This window comes from Drosophila mojavensis, unplaced genomic scaffold (genome assembly GCF_018153725.1).
Source record: "Drosophila mojavensis isolate 15081-1352.22 unplaced genomic scaffold, ASM1815372v1 contig_80, whole genome shotgun sequence".
Taxonomy (NCBI): domain Eukaryota; kingdom Metazoa; phylum Arthropoda; class Insecta; order Diptera; family Drosophilidae; genus Drosophila; species Drosophila mojavensis.
The window spans coordinates 15,053,385-15,077,725 of record NW_025318906.1 but is presented as its reverse complement, the minus strand read 5'-3'; the positions used below and the strand labels follow the sequence as shown (position 1 = coordinate 15,077,725).

Here is a 24,341-nt window from a genome sequence, read left to right as displayed (position 1 = left end):
TTGTATTAATGCTATCGACTCTAAGTACTCAATTAGTTACTTTGAGATAATAACATATTACAAATATCGATAGTTTGAGTTTATGTTGCTCATCTCTAGTTTGTATATGTAGAATTTAAACTTATGTTAATCAATATAAAATGAGCGTAAACATGTTAGGAAACATAGATGAAAAAAATGTTGTGGTTCCGAACGTAGATGAACTGCCATACTTTCCCGAGAAGTTTCCCGGGAAAGTTTGTTGTCTATGTAACCTTGGGGAGCGAAGCGGTCTTGGTCAAGGGACCATGCTTCAACTAAAAGTTCCTGCGGATCTCAAGGAAAGAAAACCCAATGAAACTGAAAAGGATCAGAGTATTATTCGCATAATGAATTCTTCGCTGAAAAGTAAAAATGTAGGCGGCAATGGTGAGAACACCTATGAGCTGGATAAAATCGGCTACACAGACTTGGTAAATGCTGTGGTGTTCTTTGATGACGAGTTTGTTTACGTACATCGCATGTGCATAATGTGGACTCTGCGTAAAAAAGTTCAGATCAAGGATCCAGATATATTGCAATTCTTAAGCAATTTAAACGAGTATTTGGAGCAGAAATGCAGCTTCTGTGGCCAATACGGAGCGTCCATTACTTGCAAAATGAATTGCCGACAAGTCCATCATTGGCCGTGTGCCGCTGCAGCCGGTTGTTTTCTCATCTTGGAAAGTTTCACTGTATTCTGCACGGAGCATTTGAGTCAGGTGCCATTAATCTGTAAGTTAGGCAAATGCATATAAGAATTACAAATATTTATATTAATTTTTGTGTAATTTTAGGCACTGATAACAATGTTGGATGTTTGACGTGCTCATCATTGGGTGATCTGTCCAAGCTAATAATGTGTTGCTCGTGTGGAGATCATTTTCATTCCACTTGCATTGGACTAGCTAATTTACCTGGTAATTCAATTGATGTTATATAAATTTTGTTTGCATAATATATTACCAGAATAAGTTTAGAAAGAGATTAAATTAATTTATTTAAAAATTTGTTAGATACGAGATCTGGTTGGAGCTGTGCACGCTGTACAAAATGTCAGATTTGTAGACAACAGGAGGCAAATGACATTAAATTCATCAAGTGTGAGCAATGCCAAAAGATCTACCATGCCACTTGCTTACGGCCTGTAATATCTTCGATCCCCAAATATGGCTGGAAATGTAATGTAAGTAAAACATCCGATATTGATCTATATATTTATATAATGAAGTTCTAGCTTAAGCCATGGCAATGTGTGTATCATAGCTATTATTAGAGCACTTTAAATTTTTCTTTCTTTGCATTTAATTGCAGCGATGTCGTGTTTGCACGGACTGTGGATCTCGAACGCCCGGTGGAGGTAGCTCATCTCGCTGGCACAGTCACTATACAATTTGCGATTCGTGCTATCAGCAAAGAAACAAAGGATTTTCCTGCCCAATTTGCCAAAAGGCTTATAGAGCTGCAGCCTACAAGGAAATGGTTAAATGCAGTTGCTGTCACAAGTAAGTGATGAAAATAATATAGCACTAGCACTCTAGCACGTCATTCTTTAAACAACCTTCTTCTTTTCAGGTTTGTTCATAGCACATGTGATGAGGAGGCTGACTTGACTGCATATCACAAAACAAAGGAATATAATCCGGACTATGATTATGTTTGTCCCATTTGTAAAAGTAATTCAGCTGGGGCCAAGATTGTTGATCCGCTCGAACGGTCCCTAGCTGATATGCAGTCTTCAGAGCAGTTTAATATCAAACATGTGGAAATCGAACCATTAAATGGAAAACCGTGCATGGATGTCAACAGTGAAGATCCTCTCAAATTGCCGAATACGAAGAAAAAAGTTTGCCTCACAAATATTCGTGGCAAAGGCGGTAAATTTGTTTTGCACCGCATGGGAGCTATATCGCAGCTAGGGAAGAAGCGCAGCAATAGGGGAAAAGGACGTCAACTTGTTCTTCAAAGCGGTTCCAGCGATCGCTTCATTGGCCGTACCATGGATACAGACCTTTCGAGTGACAAAAAGTTGTTATTGTGTTCGGCACGAGATAAGTTTGTGCTCTCGCAGGACATTTGCGTCATGTGCGGCACTTTGGGCATTGAAAGCGACGCCGTTTTGATCACTTGTGCACAATGTGGCCAATGCTATCATCCTTACTGCGCCAGTGTCAAGCACTCGAGAGGCATGTTGCAGAAGGGTTGGCGTTGCCTGGATTGCACAGTCTGCGAAGGCTGTGGCAAAAAGAATGACGAGGCACGTCTGCTTCTTTGCGATGAATGTGATATCTCGTATCATATATACTGTGTGAATCCGCCCTTGGAGACGGTGCCCCATGGCAATTGGAAATGTTCTTTTTGCACTATCTGTCAGAAGTGTGGCCGGAATCCGACTGAGAAAGTCAACTTCAATGAACCAAGTGCGCCTGAATGCTTGCCGTGCGCCAGCCAAAATAACTGCTTTGTGTGCAAGAAGAGCTACACCGAAGGCGATATGATTATTCAATGTGAGCAATGCGAGCAATGGTCACATTTCTTGTGCGACTCCGTAAACACGCAGCTCACAATGGAATACTATGATAATAATGTGTACAAGTGCATGAAATGTCGCGCCAGCTCGAAAGCGATTTTGCCTGCCAATGCAAATACAAATTTAAATGAGGAGTCTACGGCGGCTGCGAAGCTTTTACCGGACGTGCCTCAAGAAGGAAAGGCGATGGGCGTCGCGGATCGGAATATTCGTTTGCCAAACGAACTGTTGGAGAGCACAGAAGCTATTCATTGGATAGATGGAGTGTGCCTGAGTGAAAATGGATTGAATATGATCAAATCACTGTCCACCGAAATTAAGCGGAAAAGAAAAATGCGTCAACCTATGGGTAATTCGAAAGATCCGCAAAACGAAAGTGCAATCTCTGATGATGTGCAAGGTGATAAATATAAGGACGGTATGATTTGGGACAGAACAGAAACTGCAATACCGGAAGGCTTTTCCATTTCCACCAACGATGATGGTGTCCATGTTCTACGCAAAAAACGACAGCGTAATCTGCAGAAGCTGGGCATTGGTGGATTTTCTGTTCGAAATCGGGCACTCAAGAAAGATAATGACGATACGATGGATCAACTGAATGCCATGTTAGTCGCTGACAAGAAGAAGAAAATAATACGCAAAAAACAAAAGAACAAAATCATCGAGGCGTATCCGCAATATTTACAAGAAGCTTTCTTCGGGAAACCTCTTTTAGAATCTAACGAAGCCGTGCAATACGATTCTGAATCTTCCGATGAAATCGGATCCGCAGTGAAAATGTACTTTACTCCCACAAGCGAAAAAGTCCCTGACAATGATGTTGCTAATAAGAGCCCAGCGAAGTCAGTTAAGAGCGTGAAAGTTGAGAAAACTTTCAACGAAAACAAAAACGTATTCGCCAATCAATTCCCAACAGCGACGCAACAAAATAAAAAGCTAGTAACTAGTGGAGCGATGATTGGTAGGTTTTTGAAAGCGCAGAAGTACTTCTTAATACAATAAACTCTTTATTTTTTATTCAGATTCTAATATGTCAGATATATCAAGGAATGCTGCGGCGCCCAACATGGTGCATTCTATGGATACTTTGGTAAGTATATTTAAAATATTAAATTTCATTGTTTCTAATTACCCTTCTCAGACAACACAGGGCATACCGGAGTTAGATGAAATTAATGCTTCAATCAATTATATAGCATCAAATGATAATACAAAGTCAACAATGAGGTAAACTATAATAATGTCTTATTCTTAATTACAAAATTATAATTTTATAATTGACTTTTAGTGAGCCACCACTTCTAGTGGAGAATTACGCGGTGTCCCCACAATTGGGACACGACCAAAAGTTCCAAAACAAAATGCCACAAAATATAACTAATAAGCCGCCACAGCTTCAATATCAGGCGAAAACGCAAACTATCACAACGCAACTTCCTCTACAAACTGAGAAAAGGGTTGAAGAAGTTAAACCTAGCGAGCCCACTGAGTGCATAAATGTTGGAACACAGAAGACGGCTGAAAAAATGCGAAAAGATGAAGGTAAATATAAAAGGAGCTTATAAAATTTAATACAAATAAAACAACAATACTTTTTATAGATCTTGGACTTATGGCAACGATTTCGGCAGTGTTGTACGCTAATACAGAGCATGCAAATTTGAAAGAGTCTTATCCTAATTGGACTGATCGCTGCAAGCAGATTTTAAAGAGGTGGCGATCCCTATGTAATGAGAAAAAAGCGCCGTTCTTACAAAAAGCAAAAGACAATCGGTCTGCATTGCGACAGAGGCGCGAGCAATGCAAAGTTACCCAGCCTCCTAAGCTGGAAAAGCAGGATGATGGACGCGCTTGGAAAAATCAGCCCTGTAAGCCAAAGGAAGATCAATCAAACATGTTTGGTAATAGCAATTATTGTAAATATATATTCATATTATTAATTTTTATAAGTAAGTTTTTCAAAAAATTAGAAATCTTAATATTTCCATTTCCAATCACAGGAGCTCAAAATATATTTAATATATAAACAATTTTTTTTTGTTTATAGGTGGAGTTTCCTACGAAGCACCATGCTATATTGGATCTTCTATGCAAGCCACCAATTCCCATCAACAAATGGTAATCTCTAATGAGAATCTGGTAGTTAAATCTACAATCCAAAGGACAACTATGCATGCAGGCTCACCATCCATATCAAAAATGTCTTCTGTTGACAATCGAATGGAGCATACGACAACATTTGAGTCTGAACCAGTTGGAGACAAAAAGCTGAGAAATTTATTACAAAAAAATAGTTCCGATGCGGTCCTAATGAATTCCAACTCTGAATACTTTATGCAAAATGATGTCTTGAGACTTGGCCTGATGCAAAATGCCGCTTTAACACAGAATAATCCAATGTTAAGCATGAGTGGAAATCCTCAACATACTGACATTAGAGGATTAGAGCACGATGGAAAAGCTCAGCTTGATATGAAAATAACGGAATCACAGGAAGGCATTTCGTCCTCGGCAGTAGAATTAGAAAATGTTGGATTTGGAGATATTTTAGGCGGATTCGGTGAGGGCGATGATGATGACTTGCTTAAATCCCTAACTTCAGAAATTGGTGATGATTTTAATATATTGGAATATGCGGATCCAGAACTCGATGTTAATGTTCTTAATACTTTGGACTTCGACGATACAGAGAAAAACTCTACGTGAACATGAATACATCTAGTTGTTCTTAGACAATAACTACTCTATCAACTTATTTTATTAACGATTGTAAAAATTAATGCAGACAGCATTTTTTAGCCCTTTAAGAATATAATAATTTTAAGACTTCCTTTTTTTTGTAAGGTTGCTGATATATGTGTGTTGTTGTTGTAGTAAGCAAATGTAACAATTAATTAAAAGGTACATATGTATATTCAATCTTTACAATTTGTACCTTAAAAATAAATTTATATTTATATTTATACTTTATATTTATTTGGCGTTATTAAAGAAAAGCACCCCTAACTATATAGACTTATTAGCTATAATTGGCAACGTATATTCAGTATGAGAAATTAGAATGACCTCTTCAATTCAGAAATAGCATCATAGCTAATATCATCAGCATTATAAAATCGCATCAACCGCGATTCAATAGTGAAAACATACATTTTAGCTTTCCAACAAAAATACATATATCGATTACTAATTATCGGTTTCATGATTAAAAAAGCTAAATTTAGCTTTCTCATATATCATAATCCTATCACGAAAGAAAATTATATATATGTATATGGCTTACAGAATTTCTGCTTGCTTATTTATATTTATATATTATAATATTTTTGCGATTTGACTCAATACCAAATTTATTGAGAATCTAAAATAAATTTTACTAGTGCAAACTTAAAGCTTGACGCTCGTCTAAAAATTAAAATTGGAGAGATGGGCAGACATGAATTATTGTAAAATATAATGGGAAAATTAATAACAAATTTTCTTAAAGTGCCAAAAATAGCCAACAAGAGAATAAACTTAAATCACTGACCATAGAAATGTTATTGGTATAAATAGCAAGCTCTGAATTTTGGCGCAGTTACTATTGTATGCTTTTAAAAGTACTAGTTACACTTTGAGTACTTGCTACTGGAATGGTTTCAGTTTGCTCATCTCTGGTGTGCAGTTAATTCTTTTGGATCGACATCGTTGCGGCGTGCTCTTCGTTCTAACTTTTGTCTAGAGGTATGTCTGCTTTATAATTACATTATTTTTAAAATAAGAATGGTTTTGCGTGTCTATTAAAAAAAAAAAGTTCTATTTTATGTTGAAACAATATAAATGGCTGTTAAGCTGACCGGTAGACGAAAAAATGCAGTATAAATTCTCAGTACAAAGCACACGTGCTTTAGTGCTTAGGAATGTGCGTTGTGTATATGTATGTATGTATGTTGTATATGCATTAGGCTTTTTTTTTTTCTCAGTAAACGCAAGTCGTAAATTCATGTTTTATTATGTTGCTGAATTCTTTTGATGATTTTTTAAGCTTCATATAGTTTTATGTTGTTTATCTTGTAATATGTGAATGTTGATTTATGAATATAAGCGATTTGAAAGCTAAAAACGCAATTTATATTAACAAACATGTGTATACGCGTTTCAGAACCTCATTTTTATTCAGAATGGATGCGCCACAGGAAGGACATGTAGACGCCGAGTCGTGCAATGAAGTCGACGATGATAAGTCAAATTCCGACTGTCAATCCATGTAATTAAAAATATTTTTTGTTGCTTTTGCCCACTTTTCTGAATATTTACATTTTGAATTGTGCTCTACGACAGGCCAGCATATATGAATTCAGTGTTACGGCGACAGTTTTTGCAAGAAATGGTGAAATCGTTGCCCGAGAGTGTTCAGAAACGGATCATTGTTCTGAAGAATATGCAGTTGGATCAGTTGCAAATTGAAGCAAAATTTTTTGAGGAAGTTTACAATTTGGAGAAAAAGTATCAGTTGAGCTATCAACCCCTTTTGGACAAACGCAGGGAGATCATTACCGGCAAACTAGACCCTGCGGAAGAGAAACCAAAGTGGAAGGAACCAGAAGCTTTACCCATCGAAGGGGATGCCAGCGATGCATTCCGTGAATCTCTTAAGAGTATAAAAGCAATGCCCCAGGATGTAGCTGGAATCCCAGATTTCTGGCTTACAGTGTTCAGAAACACAGGAATGTTGTCTGAAATGGTGCAGACTCACGATGAGCCGGCTATTCGCCATCTTACCGACATTACAATTAAATATGATGATGAAGTACGTAGATCACTTAATATTAACTTGAGCATCTTAAGTAAGGTGTGGTATACTATTTGTTAACTGATTTTGTTTTTATACTTCCAGCATTCTTATACTTTAGCTTTTCATTTCGATAAAAATGAATTCTTTTCGAACACTGTACTAACGAAGCAATACTTCCTTAAGTCGACGGTCGATCTTGAAGATCCATTTGCCTTCGAGGGTCCGGAAATTTATAAATGCAAAGGTTGCGTTATTAATTGGGAGAAGAAAATGAACTTGACTGTTAAGACTATTCGCAAGAAACAGAAGCACAAGGAGCGCGGTGCTGTGCGCACCATTGTTAAACAAGTTCCCACAGACTCGTTTTTCAATTTCTTTAATCCACCAGAAGTTTCGGAAGACAAGGAAGACATCGATGATGAGTCACAGCAAGTAAGTTTTGGATTTTTCTTTAACTTATTTTTTATGAATAGTTTTTAACTTTTCATTCATCTGCAGATTTTGGCCACTGATTTCGAAATCGGTCACTTTTTACGTGCTAGAATTATTCCAAAAGCTGTGCTTTATTTCACGGGTGACATTGTTGATGATGAGGATGATGAAGATGAAGAGGAGTTCGAAAACGAAGACGACGAGTATGACGACGATGAGAACGAGGGTCAAACCAAGTCCAGCAAAAAACAGTCTCCAAACGATTGTCCCAATCAGTAGAACATAACGAAAATAATGAATATTCAACTGTAAGAGTTGTGTATAATAAGTATACATTAAAATATATTTTTGGTGAATTCAAACTTCGAGAAATGTGTTTATCTTTGAATTCATTTTTTAGTTACATAGTGAAAATTACGAATGGGCGTAGTCTTATTGCTTTATGATGCGCTAAAATTCTCAAAGTTGGACAGGGAGGAAACACCAGTTGAAAGAAAGGCAGAAAGGAAATGCAAATGAGGAACTGTAGGTTCAGTACGAACTATGGTTAGATCATCAATTCCTTACTTTGCGTAAATACCAGTTTTATGTGTGTGTATTTAAAAATTCAATACGAATTCACATAACTAATTAAAATCAATTATTTCGGTGAGCTTAATTATGAGTTTCGTGCTGACGCTTCGCCCATAATTTTACGTCAGCAAAATGTTGCAGACACTGAATACAAATTGAATAATTGAATTTACATAATATATGTATTTTGTTTTGTTTTTTTTTTTTTTTTTTTATATGAAAAGCCTATGTGCACAGTACATTATGATGCCTCTACTAAATATTTATATTCTTCTGTATCTATATAATGAAAATTCCGAAAAGTTAAGCAGAAAAATGACAGTTTGAACCACAAAGTTGGCTGGATATTGAGTAACTCCCGTGAGACTCGATTATTTTAACGACTCTTCACTGATACTAGTTCCCCTAAAAAGGTAAAAAGTCCCAGAGAAAGATTTCTCTTATTTGTATTGTACATTATTTGTTTTTATTTTTTTTTTTGTTATTTACTTAGTTGAATATAAAGAATATTTATAATGAAATATTCTTGTGGATATTCAAATTTATACTTGTTTATTATAATAACTTGTTGTGGTTTTACTTCAAAAGTTCATTCAACGAGATTTATTGATCTTATTAATGCTTTCGGTATAAATAACGAAACAACATGTATGTATAATTTGATATTTCGTATAGCATGCTATTAAATAAGCTATAAATTCTTAAGTTTATCAAGAAAGATCTTTACGACTTGATGTCCGCAGCACTTTGACAGTACAGTTTTATAAGTAAGTAAAAATTGCTCTAGATATTTAATTGAAAATACGAATTGTTTAAGTATGAGAAAGTTTGTTATCAAATTTGGACATTTGTTTAACACTAATTGTAATTGTTGCAAGCAAATTCCATTTAGAATAAATAATTTTCTTAATATAGCACTAGCTGAAGGGGCGTGGCATGCTATTATGGAACACCCTATACATAATATAGGTCAACACTAAGCCAGCTGCAAGGATAGATATTGGAACTTGTACCGAAGCGAATAATAGACATTTCTAAATGTATTTTAATACACTATATAGAGAAAAAAATTATTATTTATAAGCAATATAAAATATTTTCAATTTGCTTTTAGAAACAATACAAAAACGTTGGAGACTCCGGTGCCATTGAATGAATTCAATCTGGCCAATTCTGGATGTTTGCCTGCAGAGAAATTCTCTATTGTGCTCCATGGCTGGATTCAAAGTTGCTCCGATGAGTGGGCAATTGAGCTGATCGAAAGTAAGTTTTTACTTTTAATACATTTTTGTCTCTTTTTAATGATGTTTCCCATTTGCAGGATTAAGTTTCTACCGCAGAGGCTGCGTCATATGCATCGATTATAGTACGGCCGCCAGCTCATCCTATATGAGGTATGTATTTAATTAACTAATTTAAAATAAATCAGATACTAAATATTTGTATACCTTTTTAGATTATATTCCAATTTCGATCACATAACCGAGGTGATTGTCTCCGTACTAGTATCTCTCTTTCGATATGGCTTCGATCCGAGTCGTGGATTCATGTTTGGCTTCAGCTTTGGCGGACAGTTGGCATCAGCTGTGGGTCGCGCACTGCAGCCCCATTTTACGCTGCAAAATATAGATAGTAATTAGATTCGATATAAAGTTATATACCTCTAGTAATACTGTTAATTTTTCAGCTTGTGACATGGCTGGTCCCGGCTTCGATCCCATTGACGTCGATCACTCGAAGGCCGCACGGCATGTGCAATGCTTTCACTCAAGCCGCGATAAGGGAACTTTCATCTATTCCTGCCATCGGAATATCATGCTAGGCAGCTGTGGACTTAGTCAGCCATCGATCGCAAGTCAATCTCATCTGGGTAGCCATGGACTGTGCGTTGATATCTATATAAATACGTTCGATTATCCATTCTATGCATTGAGCACGCCACCCAGTGAGTGCTTAACATTCTCCAAGGTGGCCAAGATACCGAATCACTATACAGTGGGTTTTGAGGAGGATTTCAATAAGTAAGGAGTATTCCCTTTAAAGGGCATATCATATATAGTACGTATGCATAATAATAGCTTCATTTCCTTGCAGGCAAATAACTGGAAAGGTTTATGTTCCCACAAGCCTACATTATCCCTACAACTTATCCAAAAGAGAACTTCGATTTCTTTTTGGCAAGAATTAATGATGGAAAGACAACGTAGATTATATGAATTATATATAATACATATATGTTATATATTTATTTATTTATATTGGATCTAAGTCATAATATACAGATGATCAACACTAAAATCAAAATGATGTAAATGTTATTTTCTACAGCTTTTTTATATTTATATAGCTATTTTCCATTTAATGAATTCATAGATAGTATATCTCCATAATCCATTTAATAAAAAAATCATTTTTTTTTTATTTATTGTTACAATTTTTGATATTTTATTTACGTAAAAATAAAATATTTGGACATATGATTTAATATAACAAATTAATAATAACCTTCATTTAAAAATTTGATTGATTCTTAAACTTGTCTAATGTTGCGAACTCTTAAACGTCGGGCGATTAATGCCCTTTAAGAGTAAATTGTTATAACCTCACGACCTCCTCCACGAACCATTAATACTTTTTCAAGTCCTTCTGTTAAAACTTCCAGGAATTCCATATCTAAAATGAAATTGATCACACAAAATCAATAAATACTTATAGATAGGTTAAGATCTGTTACTTACAATTGCTTTCACGTTCCGCTCTGACTTCCCTCGGAGGACCCGGTAAATTCATGATGACCAATTGGGCATCTTGAGACTTTTCTAATATAACCTCATTTAGTTTTATTGCCGTGTGCATGCGACGAACATTGAATTCGTCTCTGTAAGAGAACAAGTTTAGTAAATCGAAGAAAATTTCGATAAACCACAGATCTTACGGCTTAATGCTGGATTTGGCGTTATCACCAGCTTTTTCTGTTGACTCATCTTTGTTGGATGTGACATCAAGCGCCTCCGTGCTCCCTGGACCATCTGAGTCTATAGAATTGCGTTTCTCTTCGCTTAAAGTATCCTATAGAGGAGTATGTAAAATATAAATATTAAATTATTGTGAATTAGCTCAAAATTCGATAAATCGATTTGAATAACAATTAAAAGAAAATACAAAATATATGTATATGTAAAAAATTAAAATAAAAATTCAATAATAGGGTATACATAATTAAAGAAAATTAAAAAAAAATATATATAAAAATGTTTTAAATATTTAAGTATATATTTATATATTTTTTTTATATACATAATTGTTTCTGTTTACCATTCGACCATTTTTAAGCTTAAACTTTTTTTTAAAACTAATTTATTTTAGCTCTAGTCTAATATTTCATATTCGAAAGCATACATACGTGATTTTGTGTTTCTCCACTGGTAGGTTCGGCAAACCGAACCCGCGACGCTGTTTTTATGGCGTCATAATGGTGGTCTACAATTGTTTGTACCTGGAAATGCATAAGGTTTTTACATACTTATCTAATTCATATGATTCTTAGCTCTTATATTGGCAAATGTCTAATTTGTCTACCAACAGCAAATCCATGGTCCTTAAATGTTAATTTTACATATTTTGGATAGTATATATATGGATTTTTGTATCAATTCTTATGAATACGAAATTTCACTTTTTTTCGAATAAAAATTCGAAATATAATAATATTTCAACTTCAAGTAGAGTTTGTCTTGAGTAAAGTGGTCCAAGAAAACGGCTTGCTTGTGTTTATAATGTTAATCTTGAATCGGACTTGATGTTAAGTATTTGTTTGTAGGTTTATATCTCAAATTCTCAGCATTTACATTGGTTCATAAATAAGGTTACATGATAAACCTATTCCCCAACCCATATGTAGATCGTGCAGAACACATTCGCTAGCTCCGCTCAGCATCTGGTCCCACTTTAGAAGGCCTGTCTTAAAGGCGAAAGATTGTGACATAAGAAGAGCATTATGCAGTCGGTTATAGCCGACATTTTATATATGATATGTATAGTATCAGGAAGTACAAAGCATGCAATATATTGAAATATTTGTATATTCTTGACATTTAGAAAGGATATTTTTAAGCAAATATATATATGTAGGTTAATAATATCGTTAGACGCCTTTCTTATTTTATTGAAAATAACTTCAATTCCCAATTAATGTGGATGTGAATAACCTGCCAAGCTTAATGATATAATTATATGCAATTGGGCTGAAGGATTTTTCTGCCTTGCAATTGATAAACCTTAAATTTAGAAAGCTGTGCGAAAGTTAACTGAAGTAAAAGGAAACAATGCATATAAAACGTGTTTCCTATTAAATCTATTTATATATCTTTTCATCTTTAACAAGGCTAAATAATGAAGCTCACTTTTTTTTTTCAAAATACTTAATGGAATAGGGTAGGAGGGAAAAAAGAGCAAGAGGAGGCGGAGGAAAAGCAGTGGATGGAGGAAACGTAGACATATGGTAAGAGGAGGAAAAATAGGAGGTGGAGCAGAAGAGTAGAAATATGAGGAGTAGGAGTAGGTGAAGTAGGTGTAGAAGTATGAGTTTATTGGAGTAGCGGCAGGCGGTAGATGAGAAATAGGAGTAGCAATAAAAATAGAAGCAGAAGAGGTAAAAGACTAGTAGGAGGAGAAGTCGAAGTATGGGGAAGGGAGTTAAATTTTATAGAGGCGTCGGAGTATACATCCGTGTTGAAAGAGGAGAAGGAGCTTGAGCTTGACATCGACATACATAGAAGTTGAGGATATACCAAAGACTGTTTCAGCTCTAAGCAATTCAACACATTTCTTAACGAAAATTATAAGAATATCCTTAGTCTAAGCATAGGCAAACGCACATCTAGAACATATACAGAATACATACATTCACATACATATGTAAATGGAAAATGGAAAAATGAGATGGATGAAAAACATCAACTTACATCTATAGGATAATGAATTATGTAAGTAGACCTATGTTGGAATGTATGTAAGCATACTACATACATTAATACATAGATGAGATATGTAATGTGATGAATTATGGACTTTGTAAAAGTGAAGTTTATGAAACGAGCTAATGATATACATTAATATTGGATATAACTATAATAGCTATTTTTGTTTTTTTATATAACTGTATATGAGAATAATTTTGATCTTGATACAACTCTTAATTCTGTTTGGAGGCTTTACCAAAGATAACTTATTATCACTGGGTGTTTCCTTAAATTCCATTATAGTTTGAGCCTTTGATCAAATATACAAAGTTTGAAATTTTTATTTATCTTAATAGCTGTCAAAGGTTTTTCACAAACTGAAAAACGACTAATAACTGAAATCTTGTAATAAATCAGGGAAAAATATTTATATATAAATTAATAAAAAAATAAAGAAAAATAAACAAAAACAAGGAAAACCAAAACTATTTTCAGGATCGTACATAATATTTGCATTGCTTGGGAAGTAGCTCGAAATACCCTTAATGTTCCACTTACCACTTTGGAATTTTCTTTTTTGTTTAAGCCTAATTGCTTAAGCATTTGATTGCGCTGTTCCATCATGAGAGTTCTCTCATAGGTATAGGCTGAAATGTCGCTATTATTCTGAAATCAAAGAGCAATGCAATAGAAATAAAGATAAAGAGAGAGAGAGAGAGAGGAAGGCCAAGTCGCTTTCGGCTGTTTACCATTTCAACGACTTCAACGTCTGCTTCGATTCGTAAGTGATACAAGAATGTCTTCAAATCTTTCTTCATTTGGATCGAATTGTCTTCGATTTGAGCAACAGTGAAAATGCGTAGCTTGCAATTGCGCCAAGTGCGGTGCTGCTTAAGCAGGAATGGCAGTAGCATGAGTAGGCCACCATCGTGGACGATCCACCAAATATCAATATTACCACCAATCTACAAAAACATATAACAGTCAATGAACTATCCACAATATATCTCTTTAGACAGTTACTTTGTGATTGGATTCTGGGTAAAAGTTAATTCCCTTGGGGACAATCAGCGCCATGTGGCAAGCGGCGACAGTTCGCACCGTTTGAATGAACGTCTTCCAGCTATATCGGCCCTCTTGCCTCCAGCTATAAGGCCAACCAATGATAACGGTATTCGGCTTCATGCCACCCAATCCAATCGTTTGTATGCTAAAAAAAAACGGGAATTTCAATTAATTATTTTAAACATTAATTAAACATTTTGTACTTACACTGAACTGAGACCTTCGCTAATTTCCTGAGCCACTAGAACATCGCAAAATCCTTTAACCTTCTCATCTGTCATGTACTTGCGCAGCGTATTCTTCGCATCGACTGCTTTGTTCGAAATTTTTGTGTGATCACCTTTTATCACAGATACACAAATTGTTAGGCCCTTGCCAGCCTTCAGCTGCGTGGCAAAGGAGAATATTTTCCTATACTTTGGTATGAGGTTATCGTTCAGCTTGGCTAGAACCAGAATCTGTGGCCGCCAATTTTTCGTATGCGGCGGACCCTCCTCCAAGCGCTGCAGTGAGTATCTGGCCGCTGTCAGTGCCATGCCTCGAATACCATCGCCCCATTCCTTCTCGGCACTGTGAGCAAATGTTAAATGATAAATAATGATGATTCAATGTCCATATTTATCGCGGGCTTACCCTCGATATTCGATGTATTTGTATATGATGATTGCCATGCTAAGGGCAATCAGTGCGAAGTACCACGAAGTCATTATCATAACTGATATGCACAGGGTAAGACCTATCAAGGACAAGCTCCAATGATAGAACTTAAAGCGAGGTCTCCAGTTCGGCGTACGCAGCAAAGTCTGCACGGCACAGGCCAAGTTAACGAAGCCATAGCACATGAGGAAAAACATGGACAGAAGTGGGGCAAGCAGATCGACATTTCCTACGAATAGTATATAGAATATATATAGGGCCTGGTAAGGTTCTTCCTGAATCGTATACCTAGCAAAATTCCACATTGACAAATGACAAGCGTTAGCAGCAGAGCTCTCACTGGCTCGCCTCTCTTGGATGACTTAGCGAACGGCGCCAGGAAGGGTATAATCTCATCTTTGGCGATTGCCTGCAGCAAACGTGGAGCGCCCGTCAAGCTCTGCAGGCCGGCGCCAAGTGTCGATAAGAACGAACCGATTAGGATAACCCATTGATTGGGCCACGCAATGTTGGCCACAACTAATTTTCCACCAATTGACTGACCAAATCTGAAATTAAATTTCATTTATATATATTATGTATTATTATACAAATTTCAATTATTGTAGATCTCACTTATCGCGCAGCAGCAAATTGTCCACGGTGCCAGCAAAGAGCAAAACGCTGGACAAGTAAACGGTGCTGGTAGTTAAGATAGCGCAAATTGTGCCAATGGGTATGCTCTTCTGGGCGTCAGCCAGATCTCCAGATCGATTCGAGCCAGCCATAATGCCTATTGCAAATTTCGTATATTAATATTATCTATATCTTGGATTCTTCGATTCCCTATTTCACCTGTCACCGATGGGAAAAAGATGCCGATGAGCAGCGTAAAGGACGTTGTTATGTCTGCCATAATCTGATTGTACGACTGACTGCCAATATTTTCCACATCCACCGAGTTGCGACCGTACGATATAAATTGACCAGTTTCCAAGAACGAAGGCATTATATTGTCATAGAATACGCCGCTGGCCAGACCCTTGATACCCTTGACTCTAGTCACATTGTTATCTACATAATCAGAATATTCTATTAAGAGAGCTCAAAATCGAACAGAAATATCCGTGAAATTACTTTGGTAGTATTCGTCGCATTTGCGATCTGGGCAATATAGATCGTATAGCAACGGATCCTCCTTTGTGCAGTTCTCAATGGGTATATCCTTCAGCAGACGTTTGCCAAGCACACAAAGACTGTTAAATAACAAAATTTAATATAAATAAAAAGTTATCAATTTACTTTTTTCATCTCAACAAAACTTACTATAACTTTTCATTGCCATGAATATTATCGAAGATTCCAATATAGACAGCTATTATGGAGAATATGACACAGGCCAGGGCAACGGTTGCGAATTTGTTGACAAATTTAACACCCAGGAAAACGATTAAACCTAAGGCAAAAGAGAATTTTAAATAATTTCTGACTGATACTCAGAGATTTGCCGAACTTACCCATGAATAGAAGGAGCATTGTGCCATATACTCTAAAGTTATTGTACATGGCTTCGGCGTCCTTTGTGAAATCTCCAAATATGGATGCCCACGGTGCCATATATGTCTATTATTTGACATATATAAATATAAGTAATTACTAATTGTATATTTTTGTATTTTAAATAATTTCTTACCAGGACAATTTCTACAGCGCCCACAATGTACATTGCAGCCGCCAACGTTGTCCCCGTATAAAATAGCATTCCGACAGCACCGCCAAATTCAGGACCAAGTGACCTAAATACATATGAATATTACAAGAATGCAAATCATACAAGTTATAAATGGAATTAAATCATAAAGGAATAGACTTTAACTTTACATCAGTCACATATGAATAGATCATAGATCATATTTGCATAGTATAGATCAATTTTCTTCTGGGTTCAATCAAAGTTATGTAATCAGCTTTAAACTCTCAATCATATAAACGACAAGCTGATGATGTCACATATTAATTATACATGTATTTTATTTGGTTTTTATCATTTTATTATCATATCTATAAATCTTTACCGTGATATCATAAAGTAGCTCCCTCCTGCCGGCACAACTCCATTCGTTGCAATGGCGGACATAGATATCGCAGTTAGCATTGTCTGAAATAGTGAAATAATTCTCATTAGTACATATTTGATATAAGAAATGTGTTAGATAGTATAGAATTGTAGAAATTACCACACAACAGCAGGTGAGCACAATTAAGAATCCACAAACAGCGCCAGCCGTACCAACAACCCATGTTAATCGAATAAATAATATTACACCAAAGATATTTTGAATACACGGCAAGAAGACTCCAATAAGGGTTCCTAAAGAACGAGAATAAAATTTAAAAAAATTGTAGTAAACGCAAAATTATGTATATTAAGTTATAGAACATTAAATATTTTATATCAATTTTTCACTTTGTTAGATTTTTTAGAAAGCCCTATCAAAACAAAATGTATATTTTATATACAAATACATATTTAATTTTCTATCTTTAATTTATTCAACTCTTCAAACTACCCTCGCAATTGCTTACAGCATTACTAAATATTTTTGGCGCAGCTCAATATATATAGATTTTTTTTGGAGAAACTAATTAATTAATCAAGATAAACAATGTGAAATATTTTATTGTTTTCTTTCGACTCCGTTTGGACGAGGTCTATTCTTAGATGCCGAAAACTTGGTTTCTTATAGAAATTTATGAATGGGATCGGTAATCAAGCATGAAAGAATCAGTTGCAAATTTTCTAAAGTTTTAGGCCCATTGGAAATGCTAATGCAAAGTAGTTAAGTGATGAATTAGTTTATAAAACAACTTTCTTTATTCATTTCGTATCTGCAGCTGGGCAGTTTCTTTTGTTCGTTGCCAGAAAATCGCAATTTTGTTGACTTTTATCTGATGCCAATTGACCTTATCGAGTGTGCATCCACAGCAAGGCTCGAAATTTCATTAAAGCTTAATTTCAATTGATGAACTGTTTTCATTAATGTTTAATGAAGTTTAATGGCCGATGAGGAGTTGTTTGCTGGTTGAATACCAATTTTTTTAATTTAAAAAAAGCTATAGATTCTATAAACAAAATCCAATAAGAAAACGTTGGTATAGTTTAATTGAAAATAGTACTAAAATTATTTTTGTATGTTATATTAAATATAGTTAATTTCCTTTTGGATATATATATATTTTTCAATAAATTTCTCTGCTCTTTCGAGTATGTAATAAGTGGAAGTGCTTCAGAGTCTTGGTGAAAATTCTTTTTGATTTATTTCTTTACTTATATATACATGAGCATTCAAAACAAAACACTTCATGCATTGATTTAAGCCTACGCAGCGTAAAATGTCCTATTGTCAGCTATCAAGAGATACTTCTTCTCGGTGTGGAATCAATAAACAAATCGAGGAGATATAACCGCACTTCACCAGATTTCAAGCTATTTGCATGCAGAATAATAAATGGAATTGGAAGTTTCGATTAAACATACCCATGCGTGCTGATGGCGGTGGTGGCTTTGCATCTGGGTCGGTTGCCGCTGGTATCGTGTTTTCATAATTGGCAATTGATGAAATGAATGTTGAAATATGCGGCCTCGTCTCCAAATCATCGTCATAGAGGTACAAATTGGGATCGATAGTAGATTTCTGATTTTCTTCGACATTGTGTACATCTCGAGTATCTGAAAGGTAGACAATTTTTAGATATTTAGCTATATCTTAGATGCAAAATCTGTTGAATTGGGGACATGTTATATGAGTCAACTTTTAAAGCAATTCAGAGTTCTTTAGTCAGAGCTGATTGACTTAGAGAACCTCTATGCTGATTGCTGACATTATCAAGGGCCAGGACGTGGTTTTAGTATTTTTGTAAAAATAAATAAAGCTATTATATAGTATAATAGAGGTTATATATTTATAATGTAAGCCATTAACATTTGCTTTGTATATCAATCCATTCATACTGTTAAACAGACTATTGTCAGATTAGATAAGATTGGATTGCCTGAGTACTTCGCTTTACTCGACATTAACCACGCCCAGTTTGGCCTGTTTTAGCCACACTTTTAATTTGAATTTAAAAATTGAGTATGGACTATCAATTATGAATTAAAAATTTCTTTTTAAAAACTCAAAATATTTTTCTCTAATTAATTTATATTTTTGATCACTTTTTAACATACTTAAAATGTAGATTACTGTATGCTTAGCACACCCTTTCAAAAGTTTTTCCAGCCTGAGCCAATATAAAAACTTCAACACAAAACGAGCGAAACCCCCTATCACATTTGATATGTAGGCGCTCATAAAGTTTGCACAGATTATGAATATTTAACATTGTTATACCTTTTCCAGACTCCACAAAATTAAATAAAAAATTCATTTCAAATAGCAAAGAGTTAAACCTTGATGGAGGATTTGATTAAATCATAGCAGGCTTTTTAGACACACATTTGGTATAGCTAGGGGCTGTTGGGGCTAAAAGACCTTTCGCTGGAATACTTCAGATATATTTTATTTCAAGTTCTTAAAAATAGTATTGTACTGTACATTCTCATTCGAATTATTGTTTCAAATAATTTAATTTACGTAAATATTCTTTGTACTCAAAAGCAATTTCGTTAGAATTCTAACGAAACTAGCTTTATAGGCATTGTAGCAAGCCTGCTAAAAGAATTTGAATGGCATGAAGTGCCCCATTTTTAGAGGTAGGCAAACCACCCACGAGTTGTACATACCTTGAAAATACCTTTACACAAGGCACTCAAACATATGCGCACAATCACACAAATTGGAATCGGCCTGGCTACTTTTTCTCTGCCCCATAGCAGAGCTTTGTAAAAAGGTATTTTTTGGAATAAAAGTTTAGATAATAATTAAATATATTTATAATTCAATTTAGACCATTTTTGCATAGTCTCAATCACTGTTAAAGTTATGTAGGTCAAAAACTCAGCTCTTGAACTGATTGCTCCAAATATAGATTCCAAATTCATTTCAGATATTCAGCCATATACCAGAAAGATATTTGCTTAAATAGGTATATATTTGAAACCCCATCATTTGAGTATACTCATCTCTTGCTTATTCATTCATTCATTCTGATATGCATTCATAAGTTTTAATATACCCGAAAGATATTTGATATTTGCTTGATACACATTTTCGAAAACTCATCCCAGATATTCGCTGAATATACTTTTCTCTTCACTTGATGTATTCATACCTGATTGTTTACTTTCGAGCTTAGTTCCATTGTGCTCCGATGGCGTAATATTCATTTCGTCGGCATCTTCTTTTTCACTATTACATTGCATGTTATCGCTTAATGTAAGTCAAGTACCACTCCCAGATCACGATTGTCACTTAAAATTAGCTAACACTTTGGTTTTTCTAGGTCATAGTTCATACAACATTTAAATAGCTAAACATATGAAAAATGAGAAATTGAGGCGCAAAACTCTGGCTTTAAACTAACTTTTCATTTTTGCAAAAAAATAAAAAAAAAATAATAAGAAAGTAAAAATTAGGTCAATAATAATGGGCCTATCAGGGCCGCAACCACACACACGCACGCACACGCACACATTGGCATATACATATCAGCATCTGAGCCAATAATCAATGTAAAACTAATTTTTTAAAATACTTGAGTTAGTCATTTGTTGAAAACTTGGTCAGAATTTTGCACTTTTCAATTGGTAATGAACAAACAAAAATTCCAACTCAATTAAAGCAAATTTACTCTGAGAATGAACCTGAGATTCTTTTTATATAACTTTACACGTTGCAATCTCGTTTAATTGAAGCTTTGCATAAATTTGTGGTTTGTTTTAGATTTTTTATAAATTGAAAATTGCTTAAAATTGTACTAGTTGTTAAATGGGTTTATAGAAAAAATTAAGAAAACGGTTTGTATGCGACCGAATAAAAATTATGTTGCCCAGGACTCTGAGCAATAAAATTGAGATGAAAACGAAAGCTTTTATCTGCACAAGAATTTCACCCCAGAATTCCGAGGACAGCCCTGGGAGAGCGAGAGTGAGAGGTCCACTTCCAGATACTCACGCGTGCGGGTCTGTATTTATTTGTTTGTCCTAGGCAAAGCCCCAGCTGCAGCCACAGCCACAGCCTTAGCCTGTCTCGGCCCCAGCCTCAGCCCCACACATTCCATTATACAGATAAAGAGAAAGTTCTCTCTCTCCCAAACGCACAGCATCCGCATAAGCATCGGCCAGCAAAAAAGCTTTGCTTCTCTCGGTAAGCTTTGACACAAGGCGAGCTTTATTGCGCAGGTGATGATGCTAAAGTATGTCACCGGGACATCTGGGTATCTCCTCTCCACTGCATTCCGTTACACATACACAGATGTTAGTTCTTATTATTGTTATTCGCCCGAGGATTCCCATTTAACAATTGTCAACTGAAAACTTTTCAATTACAGTGGATAAATTGAATATTATATACAATTACTAGACTGGACAAATAGATATGCAACTGTATATGTAAGTACATATGGTTTTTATGTGGAAAACAGACCCCTTCCCCAGTTGCTGCCTTCCTTCGTTCGTTCGTTCGCTTGATTGTTCCCAGTGAAAGTTATTGCTAACATATGATGTCCTCAGAAAAGTATACTCTCTATCCACTTTGAATTGGATTGGAATGACTTTATTGGTATAGTCATGTCCATAAGATTGCATCCCACTTGGTGGTATTTATAAAATTCTATAATTATGTAGTTACTCGTTATAAGAATTTAATGTTGTATCATGAAAATATGTTTAACTAAGCTTTTCTTTAAGTACATTCAGAAAAAATTTTATCTGATTTCTATATGTATGGAAAAATCAAATTTTATTTGGAGCCATATGAAAAACATATTGAACTAATCGAAATTCTTATCTTTCTTAAGCTATTTTGAACTATTGAAAAATAAATTAAAATTGATATAAATTTATTTTATAGTCTTTTTATAGGCAAGATTAATACATTAATTGCCTGACGATTTTCATATACCTGACATTATATTATATAGTATAGTATTATATATAATAGTTAACCCTATTTAACTCCAATTTAAAGCATAAATCAAAATTGTGAAACGTACAGTTCATATTTATATTTTTGAAAACAATTGTGTATTTCAGGTCAAAATTTTTTGTACATATAAGTTTTTAGTTTCTTTTTATAACAATATCATATATTATTCTATACTTTATATACCCAGATTTAAAAATATTCATTATATGCATATAATTACCTTGTAAATCTTCCAAATTATCTCCTAAAAGCTTGCCACTTGCGGATTCATCTTGAAGATAGTCCAAGACGGTGTCTTCATCTGTTTTTGTGACCTGAAATCTGTCTGGCATGTTTGTGGCTTTGATAATCTGAAAACATAAAAGAAACATTTTAATTATTTGTCTGTTTTTATAATTTTAGTTAAATGCTTTCTAAATCGGGATTATATGAGTAGTATCTGATTACTTCAGATGCCTTTTGTATAATTTCCGAGATTGAGCTCGCAAGAGTTTGTCAGGATCGAAAAAATCTTTTAAAATTTCAATAAAAATTCAATAAATTTAAGTAGAATCAAGATAAGGATAATATACCAAGATAGTTCCATAGAAACTTTATTGACACCTAGCTACCGAAATTATTTCCACAACGGATCTGTTTCCGCACTCACACACGAATGACGCTTGTATCGAAAAATCACCTTGAGCGTGGCGATAAGTCGAATAGAGTTTCAGGTTCGGCGCTAATGGAATACTACGACACACCCAACGCACATGATTTGAAACAGATAAGCCATACAGAGAAGTTAGTGAAGTCCACGTATTAACAGACATATTGCAATTAACACTTCTGCATAATGCCAATAAAATTTGTTAACAAATTTGTTAAGGTAATAAGGAAGCACACCTTTCCGAAACTGACAAAAGACGTGAAATCCTAGGGGACTGCATAAACGTAAGAAACTTTCCACAATAACTGAACAATTTTTTAGCATGCTGAATTATTTAGCATTTGATTTAATACAATATTAATGAATATATGTATGATATAATAGAGTTACGTTTGTGAAAGAAAAGTAGGATTTTCAGCCACACCATGATGGCCAAGTAAGACAAAATAGCTTTAACAGATTTTCATTGCTGCAATCAGCATTGCAATGCATTGTTCATTTTAGCGAAGCTCCTTCTTTTCCCTTTTAGCCACATCCTTATATCAATTCATATACAAGTTGCATTCATTCATTTTACAAATCATCAATAAAATTAGCTTGTAAAATCTCTTGAAGATATCACGTTGTCAAGCTCTTTCGAAGCCCCTATAGTACATCAGCTGATTTTGTTATCGACTCCTGTTTACAGCTATTGCGAAGCAAGCCAGCGCCAACTAAACGAGTAAATTCAATATCCACTTTCAGTTTCTCTACCCTGATGTTACGCACATAACTGAATAAGCATATGGATTTTTTGGAATCGTTTAGTCAGACACTAAATATTTTCAATTATAGATATTAGTACCCAGACTTAAAGTCTTCATTCATTTATGATAACAAATATAGCTCATTCACAAATCAAATGTATGACATAATTTATTGCATAATATTCTATTATTCAAAATTTTGTGACACAACTCATTAATTATAAATTTCACAATTTACCTAATCTATAATATCTTATATCACAACTTTTGGCTAGGGATTAAAACATTTCTATATCATGTGCAAAAAAACCAAAAAGAAAGGGTATTTAGACTTCGTCGTGACATATGTAGCGAAACGTTCTTTCGTTGTTTATCCCTCTTTTTGTATATGCATACACATATACTCACGCAGTTGTAGCGGTATATAAATGTAAAAACATACAGACAAATGAATGCACGCCTATATGTATGTATGTATGTATTTAGTAGCTAGCATAGCTTGAACTTTAAATCATAAGATTCCTGAAGCAGCAGCAGTTCAGTTCAGTTCAGTGAGTAAAAATTGAAACAAATGTGCACAGACGCATGCATACATACATACATACAGACAATATGCAAAGCATAATTGTAAGCGGAATAAAATCAAATTGTACTTACACACACTTATCAACATTCACTCACTCACACGCACACATGCACATATACATATACACACATATATATTGATATATATATGTATGTATATATTAGGTTGAATACGAATATTTGTGGTCCATACAAAAAGTAGCTTTGTTTGGTTGCTCTGATGGACAAATTATTGTCTGTTATTAATTATTAATTATTTAAATTATTGTTAAACTATTAGC

At 34.7% G+C, this 24,341-nt stretch overlaps 4 protein-coding genes and 1 long non-coding RNA gene across 14 annotated transcripts; 4 read left to right on the top strand and 1 right to left on the bottom strand.

Annotated features, from left to right (window-relative positions):
* The first annotated feature begins 77 nt into the window (after positions 1-77).
* On the top strand, positions 78-5,403 carry LOC6580006 (histone-lysine N-methyltransferase 2C). 2 transcript variants are annotated; one of them, XM_032729913.2, is made up of 10 exons: positions 78-753; positions 816-938; positions 1,035-1,204; positions 1,333-1,523; positions 1,594-3,512; positions 3,574-3,641; positions 3,693-3,778; positions 3,840-4,093; positions 4,153-4,419; positions 4,599-5,403. In XM_032729913.2, exons 1-10 carry the CDS (start codon positions 141-143, stop codon positions 5,255-5,257), a joined length of 4,350 nt encoding a protein of 1,449 aa, XP_032585804.1. In that variant the 5' UTR covers positions 78-140; the 3' UTR covers positions 5,258-5,403. The 2 variants fall into 2 exon arrangements, with proteins under 2 accessions (XP_032585804.1, XP_002005879.2); XM_002005843.4 differs by having other exon boundaries at positions 79-753; positions 4,153-4,452.
* Positions 5,404-6,166: 763 nt separating this feature from the next.
* On the top strand, positions 6,167-8,119 carry LOC6580005 (nucleosome assembly protein 1-like 1). Its single transcript, XM_002005842.4, has 5 exons — positions 6,167-6,274; positions 6,693-6,797; positions 6,872-7,340; positions 7,428-7,757; positions 7,824-8,119. The coding sequence occupies exons 2-5, from the start codon at positions 6,712-6,714 to the stop codon at positions 8,034-8,036; spliced, it is 1,098 nt and encodes a 365-aa protein (XP_002005878.1). The 5' UTR covers positions 6,167-6,274; positions 6,693-6,711; the 3' UTR covers positions 8,037-8,119.
* A 688-nt stretch (positions 8,120-8,807) lies between these two features.
* LOC6580004 lies at positions 8,808-11,000 on the top strand. Its single transcript, XM_032729746.2, has 7 exons — positions 8,808-8,978; positions 9,037-9,097; positions 9,445-9,593; positions 9,652-9,724; positions 9,787-9,962; positions 10,018-10,351; positions 10,425-11,000. The coding sequence occupies exons 1-7, from the start codon at positions 8,846-8,848 to the stop codon at positions 10,516-10,518; spliced, it is 1,020 nt and encodes a 339-aa protein (XP_032585637.1). The 5' UTR covers positions 8,808-8,845; the 3' UTR covers positions 10,519-11,000.
* LOC6580003 (solute carrier family 12 member 6) lies at positions 10,564-24,173 on the bottom strand. Of its 9 annotated transcripts, none has more exons than XM_015164030.3 (22): positions 24,133-24,173; positions 22,301-22,430; positions 18,531-18,722; positions 17,230-17,363; positions 17,068-17,150; positions 16,686-16,788; positions 16,510-16,615; positions 16,319-16,448; positions 16,130-16,248; positions 15,848-16,066; positions 15,629-15,785; positions 15,302-15,561; positions 14,990-15,242; positions 14,564-14,926; positions 14,315-14,501; positions 14,041-14,256; positions 13,850-13,957; positions 13,548-13,601; positions 11,734-11,826; positions 11,266-11,399; positions 11,069-11,208; positions 10,564-11,003 (listed from the first exon to the last, which is right to left on the bottom strand). In XM_015164030.3, the coding sequence occupies exons 2-22, from the start codon at positions 22,410-22,412 to the stop codon at positions 10,912-10,914; spliced, it is 3,255 nt and encodes a 1,084-aa protein (XP_015019516.1). In that variant the 5' UTR covers positions 22,413-22,430; positions 24,133-24,173; the 3' UTR covers positions 10,564-10,911. The 9 variants fall into 9 exon arrangements, with proteins under 9 accessions (XP_015019516.1, XP_015019521.1, XP_015019518.1 ...); XM_015164035.3 differs by lacking the exons at positions 22,301-22,430; positions 24,133-24,173 and adding exons at positions 20,267-20,464; positions 20,786-20,967; XM_015164032.3 differs by lacking the exons at positions 22,301-22,430; positions 24,133-24,173 and adding exons at positions 20,267-20,464; positions 20,799-20,967.
* Positions 21,081-23,784, top strand: LOC116804068. Its single transcript, XR_004364090.2, has 2 exons — positions 21,081-21,545; positions 23,474-23,784. It is a non-coding gene; the product is annotated as an uncharacterized LOC116804068 (long non-coding RNA).
* Positions 24,174-24,341: the final 168 nt, after the last annotated feature.

Excerpts from the sequence above, each read along its gene's own strand:
- LOC6580006 (XM_002005843.4), top strand. The coding sequence starts at position 141 with ATGAGCGTAAACATGTTAGGAAACATAGATGAAAAAAATGTTGTGGTT. Across the intron at positions 939-1,034 it reads TGGACTAGCTAATTTACCTG|ATACGAGATCTGGTTGGAGC; the intron begins GTAATTCAATTG and ends AAAATTTGTTAG. Across the intron at positions 4,453-4,598 it reads AGATCAATCAAACATGTTTG|GTGGAGTTTCCTACGAAGCA; the intron begins GTAATAGCAATT and ends TTTTGTTTATAG.
- LOC6580005 (XM_002005842.4), top strand. The coding sequence starts at position 6,712 with ATGGATGCGCCACAGGAAGGACATGTAGACGCCGAGTCGTGCAATGAA. Across the intron at positions 6,798-6,871 it reads AATTCCGACTGTCAATCCAT|GCCAGCATATATGAATTCAG; the intron begins GTAATTAAAAAT and ends GCTCTACGACAG. Across the intron at positions 7,341-7,427 it reads CAATTAAATATGATGATGAA|CATTCTTATACTTTAGCTTT; the intron begins GTACGTAGATCA and ends TTATACTTCCAG.
- LOC6580003 (XM_015164030.3), bottom strand. The coding sequence starts at position 22,412 with ATGCCAGACAGATTTCAGGTCACAAAAACAGATGAAGACACCGTCTTG. Across the intron at positions 16,449-16,509 it reads AATGCTCCTTCTATTCATGG|GTTTAATCGTTTTCCTGGGT; the intron begins GTAAGTTCGGCA and ends CTTTTGCCTTAG. Across the intron at positions 15,562-15,628 it reads AATTTGCTGCTGCGCGATAA|ATTTGGTCAGTCAATTGGTG; the intron begins GTGAGATCTACA and ends ATTTAATTTCAG.
- LOC6580004 (XM_032729746.2), top strand. The coding sequence starts at position 8,846 with ATGAAATATTCTTGTGGATATTCAAATTTATACTTGTTTATTATAATA. Across the intron at positions 9,594-9,651 it reads GGCAATTGAGCTGATCGAAA|GATTAAGTTTCTACCGCAGA; the intron begins GTAAGTTTTTAC and ends TCCCATTTGCAG. Across the intron at positions 9,963-10,017 it reads TACGCTGCAAAATATAGATA|CTTGTGACATGGCTGGTCCC; the intron begins GTAATTAGATTC and ends TTAATTTTTCAG.